Raw genomic sequence first — 9,703 nt, forward strand, 5'->3', positions numbered from 1 at the left:
AGGAGATACGTCGATGGTGTATTTTTGGATCTTTCTTGGTTGCATTCATTTATGAAAAGCGCATTCATTTGCGATATAAGCGAAGGATACGCTTACCTGCATCGTTGAGTCTCGTTAAGCAAGTCGATATGCACGGAAGGATGAATCGCGCGATGTCGAAGGCGGCGAAGAACGGCCTAAAGAAATCAAATTTACGAGTGATGCGCGAGTAAGCACCAGCTGTTCGAAATTAAATGCCGACTTAATGTTGCATGGCACAAATATAAGCATTCGCGCCCTTGACATACGCGTTCGAGATCGCCTCGTGCTCATAAATGGTCGTCTCACGCTGTTTTACGACAGTGATGATTTTTCTTGGATAGTTTTCCGTATACTATGGCTTTTGTAAATAAAATTGCTTTTGTATAGTATAATCGGAAACTATATAATGGCTGCTTTCCATTTGATGACACAAATCGATACAAGTCGACACGAGTGTCGTTGTATCTTTGTGTTACTTTCTGAATGTTAAGAAAGATGGAATGATATTTGTGTCGACTTGTGTCCACTAAATGGAAAGCACCAATATACACACGATACGGGTGCGATAAAAGGACCTGTGTATCGATTTTTATTCGCAGTTGTCTTAAACACGCAGATTATCATGCACTTTAAATCAATCTCTCCACCTTGATTTCACGAGCGATGGTAATTGTTTTTCAGTGCTGCGAATTCGATTCGTTATTAAAGAACACTCGTGTACTGGAAGATTACAGGGGGGAAACATACGAGAAGAAATAAAAGATGAGACCGAAATGTGATCGTTCACGCGTCCCGATGACACGAATATGCACGCACACGAGTATGATGCGAGAGCCTGCAAAGTCCGACCTTCGATTGATTGTTAGTTACGATTTCTTTAGTTAGTGACACGCGAGATTCATCCTCATGAATTTACAAGACGCCGCATTGAGAGAAATTTTATAGTTTTCTTTTACGTCGGTAAATTAAGTAACATTAAATAAGAAATAAATATTTTATAAGACTGTAATGTGAATACACAACAAATAGGAAATTAAGGCTCTAAACGGTCAAGCTGGATCTTTAATAATGCTTAAATAATTCGATGTGAGTTTATATCCAATTCTGCAAATTGCGCGCCGAATTTAATTTTCCGTCCTTTAAACATAATTCTAACAGAATTAGAGTAATATCATAAATTGACAAACAATTTAATAATATTGATGCTCATAGGCATCTTAGAAATATCTTAATAATCTGTTGCTGATATTACATCGTAATATTATTAAACTGCATTAAATTGCAATTTAATATATCTACTCTAGTTCTGTTAGAATTGCATTTCAAGCCTACAAATAAAAATCGGCACGCAGTGCAGAGAATTGGATATAATATATAAATTTATGCCGAATTATTTCATCGGTAAATTAACTAATATTAGGATATTGAAAATATTTCTGTTGGAGGAGGACAAAGTGATTTTTTTAATATCCTTCCTTATTTGAGAACGGACGATAGATAAATCAGTAATTTGTCGAGGACGAAAAGTAATTTTTTTCGATTGCGAATCCCGAAAGTGTCACGACGACGACGTGGAGGTGACGGGTCTCAATCGCAATGCAGTTTCGGGACTGCGAAAAACATCCTTTTGTAAGGCGATTCTCAACCGCGTGGGCTTGCGCGTTTAAAAGGATTTTCATTGGGAACCGAAGGGTTCCAGACGAGCCGCTTTTCACGGTCGTGAGTGCGGCAGGTCACGCATCCATTGTGGCGAAAGCTTAATGTCGTTACGTGAAGTCGCAATGTTATACGAGCGCATTATGGCGACGCGCCGTTCAGCGGAACGGCTTCGCGACCACAATACGTACGTTGCATCGATATTCATAGGGAGAGACATTCAACCTCCTCTCCCCCCAAGCCTTCCTGTCGGAGCGAAAGGCGCGTGCTTCTCGTCCAGGTGATGCCAGACTGGTTGCCAGACCGCCGCTGCTCGTCCACCGTTCGTTTTCCTTCATCCTTCTCGTTTATCTCCTCTCGTTTACTCCTTCACGCACGCCCACGGAAGAGAACATATGTTTACGAACAATGCGATTTCAACAAGGGCGCATTCTCGAAAAGCCAACAAACCTCGGCGATCGCGCCTCCGTGATTCGACAGCTCGTCCAGTTCTTCACCCTCGCTTTTCTGCGCTGCAAATCTAAATGTGTAAGAAATAACTTTAACATGTGTATGTATGTGTGTTAATTTTCCGTGTAAAAATGACACTGTACTTTAAATGTGTAAATCTATATTTGTATGCGTAGTGTGTTATTTTTACACAGAAGACCAGTCGTATATTGAAATTATACTTTTAACACACTTAGATTTGCAGTGTATTCCGTCGTTTACTTTGATCGCTTTTGAAGTTTGTACCTGTAATTTATAAATATAAAAGTATTATTATGGACTTATCGTTAGATATATGCACCATTACATTCTTTATATTAACGTTACATAAGATTGATATTTTTCAATTTGAAGAAGAAGCTGAATCACATACAATACAAGTGTGCAACGAGTGCCTTCGTATATGTTATATGTGATTTAATTTTTTGTTTAAAAGTAACACACTGTAATTTACACGGTTAAATGAAATTTATTTATGTATACAGTATAGTGCGTTGTTTTTACACGAAAAAACTAAATAACACATTTATGAAGGCTTAACTACACATTTGGATTTGCAAAGTATGACAAAGGATCGTCGTCTCAGTATCGTAATGGCGTTAAGGACGATCGAGAGTTCGGAAGGTCTGCCGGCTTATCGGCGAGCGTACGTTTCTTATCGAAGTGCCAATGATCCTTGGGGTCGAGCACGTATGGCTCTTTATCCCTCACCGTTAATCCCCTCTTAAGCCACGATAAAGACCGCCCTTAAAGATCAAGTAATCGCGACCCAATGGCATTCGCGTTGCTCTTAATTATCAGAAATTCTCGGACGTTTTGTTCGCGATACGATCTCTGCTAATAGTGTAGTTTATTTTACCGCATTTTAGTTGTAGTCTTAATAGTTACAAATTATTACGCCGCAAATTGAAAGAAAAAACGACACTTTCGAACACATTAAATGCGTTACGTGGCGCTTATGGTAATTTTCAAGATGAATAATCTTGCGTGCTCGCGGATATCCTAATGAGACGAAGAAATACCACCAAGAGTCCATGGGTTGAAAGGTTAAGCAACGAACGAAGCGCGTTGCAGGTTGCGGCGGATAATAAAAAGAAGTATACAGATTATAATTACGCGAGACACGCAAAGCTAAGGAGATGCGCGAGCGAATCGGACATCATTCATTCTTCGAGAATGCATCTGCTCACTTCGTAATCGCGAAAAATTCTGTCGCGGAAAAAAGCTGGCAGCTGCAAGCCGCCTCATCATGTGGCACACGCCGAACGTTTATTAACTCATGCACGATACACGATCGCGCGCTTTCACGCCTATTTCAATCTATATCTGCACACGTTGGATCGCCGTGTAATCGTCTGTCCTTCGTGCACAATTACGTATGCAATTCACCATCGCATCAGGAGAATGAGTCACCAGAAAAATCACAAAATTATGTTAAACAAGTTGGAACAACCGAAAATCATGGGAGGACAGATCACAGAAGATTTAAAATAAAAAAATATTACTTAAACGTTGAGTTAAATGATATTTTTCTTTTCAACTGTCGTGTATGTCAAAATAGAAATTAATCTATTTTCTGTAATAAGTTTTAAAGTGATCAACGAATTAAAAGTAACTCAGATAATTAGTATTATTTGACATAACGAATTTGACAGTGTAGTCGCTGGTAGTTTTAATTGCAAAAATTTTTTAATACAAAATTAACGCGCAGCTGATAATATGAGATAAACAACCTTCAAATTAATGTGATATTTGCATTTTTTTGCTTTGGCGACTGACTTGTTATGATCGAACCAGTTTCCCTGATATAACTGACCTACACCTAGCACTTTTGAGAAGATTGCAACAATTTCTCTCGTCTCATTTGCCCTCAGATTTGCATCGTCGATAAGTCATCGAACTCCTCATGATACACTCTTCCGAGTCGGGATTACATTTCCAACCAGTTCTTTCTTTTCAATCGCAGATTTTTCATCTCTTTTATATTTTTTCATCTTTGATTTATCCATATCTATACTTTCCTCTATCCGATTTTCATCTGTCCTTCCTATATTTGTCTCGCTCTTTCTCACCTTCTTCCTGTTTATCATTTTCTCCATCCGTCGTGTCAGTATCCTTGAAACGCCACGTTCCTTTTCTTCTCGGTATAACCGTGAAAATATTTGACGTGTAATAAGGCGTCGTGTCGAGTAAAGGCAAAGATCTTATTTAGTCCCGAACGCTGGCCTGTTATTAAAGGAACGCTGAGTTTAAGGGAAACCAAAGTACTCGTTAGATAATTATGCGCTGAAGACATATCAAATTGGTATGTAATACCTTCGCTTGAAATCATTTTCCTCATCGTTCCGTCACTTGAAAATTGGCGCATCTTTCCAAAAAATTATAATTGATCTGCAGTATTTTGCAACTGAAAAAGCATAATTTCGAGATTTGTAGAAATCATTTGTAGAAACGCATCTTGGTATCTTTATGTAATTAAATTGTGTTGGAAATTATGTCCAGTTTTAGAAAAACTTTACATTTACTCGCATCCGGTTATTTTAATCAAATACTTGATGGATCGTTTAAATGTCATCACGTGACGACAGTCGTTTTAGTGTTTTAGACTTTCCCAAGCTCACGTTTAAGTCAAGTACCGCACGTCAAACCCTCCTTATAGTGTGTGAACACGGTGGTCGCTACAATAACGTTGTTCGGTCCCTCGAAAACCGCGGTGTGTTCAAGTAGTCTCGATAAGTGTACTTCGAACGATCAATCGTTCACGCCTGTGCCAATGAAACCAGGAAATTCCTTCCATTTTTAAAGTTAAGCTGTTTAGGGCATGTTTGATAAAAAATTTCAATAAATGAAATAGTTTATTACTTCTTTTGCTTTACGTACTTAATTAACGTAAACGCGTGAAATGCCGAAAAGTTGTAACTTTGACTAGCAATCATTCTTCTGACTTTCTCTAAGTCGGTACGTCGGGCAACCCTCGCTGCTTCACAGCTACGTTCCCCACTGTTTGGACAAATTTGATGCTATCTTCGAAAATCGCCTTGAATGTACCGAAGACGCGAATAAAGGAACGACAAGAGATCCGATCTCTCGGCGTCGCCAATTGGAAAAACCTCGACTGTTACGATTTCTTGAATAGAATCGAGCTACGAACATCGTCGATTCGCAGCGTATTTTTGTGGCATTTGGGTCGTACTTGATCGTAGAATGCCTGGCGTATCGAGTTACGAAAATCCCTGACCTCCGGTAGCAAGCTAGTTGACATGCGACAGGTATTTTCCACGTTCGATCGATCGCGGGTATTTAGTTTCGATGCGAACTCAAATCGAGGGGAATGTTTGGAGCCAAGAAGATTATCGCGGTATTGACACTCATAGAATTTCGTAGTCGACTGTCCCTCAACGACTTCATTTCTATTCTTGTAAATCGATAAACCGGAAGTTACAGAATTTGACAGGTACTCCACGTACGGGTGCTTTTATTGCTCCCATCGTAGCACGATAAAATATCTCTGTCCATCGTTCTTGCAAGCAGGCGTATCCAGTTTCTCCTTCGTATTCGCGCGTGAACATTCACGCAGAAGGGATTATCATCCTGGCGAGCGTACATCGAGCGCATTCGCGTGAGATTTCGTGAATATTTATGCAATTCTTCCATCTTCATCGCGCATCCAACTGACATTTTAAGGACGCGCCAGCGACGCGTGTTGGTTTATATACGGGCTATTTGAGGGCTAGCGAGGGCATTCTTAGGGCTGTTTCTCCACTGTGCTCGTTGCACAATGTAACACTATCCCCCTTTGTAGTAGCCTTGGAGTGTGTCTTTAATGCGAAACCGAGTGCGAGCTTGCTTGCCGCCCTGTATTATTTTTTCATGAATAATCCCGTTATGAGCATCTAAGAGGCCGGAACTTTAAGATGATGTTTTACTTTTGTTCGCGTATATGAGCGACGCTTGTTAGTGCGAATTTACAGATATCCTTTTTTATTCTATCTTGAATTTTATAATATATTATCATTAATGTTCCCAATCTCAGCCAATTATCTTGTGCCGACAGATCTTATATTTCTTGTCTCTGAAATATTTTGGCGCACGTTAGACGTCACAGTTGCTCGTTAGCATTCATTGTCCTCCATTTGCGAAGGTGGTTGAAACCCAACGCATGTCATGGATTAGGGAAATCTGTGTAGGATAGAACCCCCGATATTCGTTATTTTCATTTTCGTCACAGTAACGTTCCGCGTGAATCGATCGTAATTTTGGAATATATTTTACCACACATCATGTATATATATTATTTGAACGAGTCTTAAATTTTTCTAAAAATAATTGTTTTAGAAATATAATCGATTTTTCTAAACTAGAAAAGAAACTATCCCCTACAGCACAAAAGTTGCAACAATGCTGCACCATTGCAGCAATATTGCAACATTATTGCTGCAAGTACCGTGTTGTATGGGATGGATCTTGCAACTCGGAAATGGCTAATTTTGGTCACGCTCGTCTTCCGGATGGCTTCCTATTAGAGCAGTGGTGAATGCGCGCTGAATTTCGTTACAATCGAACGTTTTGCAGTAAGGGGTGTGTGTTTCGCGTTCACAATAAGTCCCTGAAGTGTCTTTAGCGCGTACAGTAGCGCGCCGTTCAATGGTCGGTGCTCACAAATGCGCAGCGGGGTGTCCCGGGGCCTCTCTCGAGATTCGCCACTTCGATATGAATGTCGGTGATCGGGAGAAAAATTAATGTCTACTCCGTCACGGCTTCGGACGAGTCTTCGTGGCCAATACTTTACCTCATACGTCGGGTCTTAATATGTTTATTGCTGTGAGAATGTCGGCCTCGGATAGGTAGTAGATTTTTATCTACCAACGCGCCTTTTAACTCGTCTCGTAACATTCAACGACGACCGAAAAGCGTATCCGGATCTTCTCTTTGCTCGATTCGGTTTTCGTCTCTAAATTTAATGACATTCTTCTTAGTGCCGCAATTCTTTCATGCCGTTCCAGGCATGTTATAAATAGGTATTTTCACACAAATGCTTAATTAACGCGAGTGGAGTAAAAGTTAATTGCTTGATAATTGATTTGTTCTTTATCAATGAAACTAATAAAATTACCAAATAATTTCTCTGTGAAGTGCTTTTATAATATAACATATATATGTGCGTATGTAATAATGCAATAATATAAATGAACAAAAAAATATACTTACGTACATTATCGCCATTTACAAAAATGCGTATCTATATTTTCGATTAAGTACATTTAGATAATTAAAGTGTACAATAGTTGATGAAAAATCAGTCATCTATTTATCAAAAACAAAATTTTCAGAGAAATGCGTATTATTTCTTCGTAGGATCATTTTATGTATTATTTCGTTTTATTATAAAAGAAAGATTCAAGATGATAATAATTATTTATTTAAAAAAAAATGAAAAAATAAATTTTTTTTTCTTTTTTCTTATACAGTTCTATCGATGAAAACGGTTTCTACATATAGTCTGCTTTGCGCAAGCTGAAGACATCTGTTGGGTCCAAGAAGAACTAAGTACTAGGGTTAATAAATCTTAAAAAATATTACAACTATATTCAATGAATGATAATTATAAATGATTATATTTGGTTTTATTTTCTCATATCTTCATTTCTTTCACTTTTTTTGTAGAAATAATTTCAATATACCAGTACAGTAATGTATCTCTCTCATGAAAAATATATAAAATTTAATTTAATTATTATTATTCATATATTTTTTTTTATTTAGATAAAATGCAAAAGGCGAATAAAAAATTTTGTGAGCAAACAATCGCGTCTAATCAATATTTAGGCGTTCGTGAGAAATTTATCGAAATACCGATAGTCGACAATAAAGAGCTGAGGTACAATATTTATTAATTATGATTGTTATTATTTTTTATTATTCGAAAATGAGTAGTTGACTTAAATGTGAACTAACAATTTCATTATAAATATATCGCTGAATGTATCGTAATTCACTTTTTTTTTCGCGCATTTTCCCATGCCTAGGAATGATTTAATCGCACGTATCGAAGCTGTTACGCTGAAAATAATAGAACAAATATCAAGTGAACAAGCACCATGTATATCATACTTTAGTGGCCGAAATGATATTTCGAAATTGAGTACACGTAAAGAAAATGTTTATCCAGGATGCTCAGTCGATCCAGACTCGCAAGTCCGAAAGGGAACGATGTTTTTCAATGATGCGTCAACTTATTTTGTCGAAGAGCAAGATACAGATAATAGAGATACTCAGAATTTGGAAAAGAGAACCGTCGATTTCGCAGTGAAAAGCAGCAGAAACAAATTTGTTCTAATGATGGTGATAATGGCTGAGGTTCATCATTTGTTGCTAACGAACACCACCAAGACTCGACGAGCATTTTATTATGATTTAAAGAAAGAGACAACCAGATATTTGGTACCTATTCAACGATATGTCGATCGTGCATTGAACGATATCGCTAATTTGTTAGAATGCGCGCCATGGGATTTGAGTGAGTCAAACACTATTTAATTATAGGAAGGCTAATTATAAATATAATAATCAAAATTATACACTGAAACGATGCAATAATAAATATAAAGAAAATAAAAAATATGAAACAAAAATCAATAACTAGAAGTCGTTCCAGGACTACTGGCAACGGCTAAAGGATTGATGGCAGGAAACATGACCATCACACTAGTCGATAATCAAGTTATTGATTGTACAATACCAGGCGGCGCGCAGATACCGCAAATTATTTCGAACATAATTTCCATTCGTGTGAAAGCCGAGTTCGTCTTGGTCATTGAGAAGGATGCAGTCTTCCAAAAGTTACTCGAGGAAAACTGTTCTCGCTCCCTAAAATGCATTCTAGTGACGGGAAAGGGTTATCCGGATGTAGCTACGAGGATGTTTGTCAAGATATTATCCGAAAAGATGGAATTGCCGATTTATATAGTTGTAGACGCGGATCCTTTCGGCATAGACATTATGTTAATTTATCGGTAAGCAAAATTGCCGTTTAAGCAAAATTTTCATTAGAATTTTTTTGTATCAAAAAAAGAAAGTACTAGTTTTCTATAACATTAACTCTTTATCATAATCCTTCCCGATATGCAAAAGTTGAGTATACAATTTAGATAATATTTCAATATTACATGCTAGTTTAATTTTTATTCGAGAAATATTTCATTTCTATATACATTTCTATTACACTGGCTTCCGCAGCTTCGGTTCGTCGACCCTTTGTAAAGAAAACGAGAGCTTGGCTTGTCCTAACGCACGTTGGCTCGGAATCCACCCCTCGGAATTGATTCCTATAGGAGCAAAAACAATTCCGCTCACCGAAGCTGATCTCATAAAATTGAGATCCATCGAAGCCCGGAGTTACGTAAACGAAGCTATATCGAAGCAGCTGAGCATATTGCGGAAGGGCAAGGCAGAAATGGAGGCAGTGTCCTCCTTTTCAAAAAATTTTTTTACCGAGACGTATTTATCTTATAAAATAGATGGTCAGGATTATATTTAA

The 9,703-nt window shown here is 37.8% G+C and overlaps 1 protein-coding gene across 1 annotated transcript; it reads left to right on the forward strand.

The window, feature by feature from the left end:
- Positions 1–2,759: 2,759 nt before the first annotated feature.
- Positions 2,760–9,703, forward strand: LOC108756395 (meiotic recombination protein W68). Its single transcript, XM_018500156.1, is given in 6 exon segments — positions 2,760–2,812; positions 4,379–4,451; positions 7,965–8,044; positions 8,193–8,683; positions 8,822–9,179; positions 9,403–9,703. Coding segments are annotated over 6 exon segments (1,356 nt in total).

The sequence above is a fragment of the Trachymyrmex septentrionalis genome, unplaced genomic scaffold, assembly GCF_001594115.1.
Source record: "Trachymyrmex septentrionalis isolate Tsep2-gDNA-1 unplaced genomic scaffold, Tsep1.0 scaffold127, whole genome shotgun sequence".
In the NCBI taxonomy this organism is placed as follows: Eukaryota; Metazoa; Arthropoda; class Insecta; order Hymenoptera; family Formicidae; genus Trachymyrmex; species Trachymyrmex septentrionalis.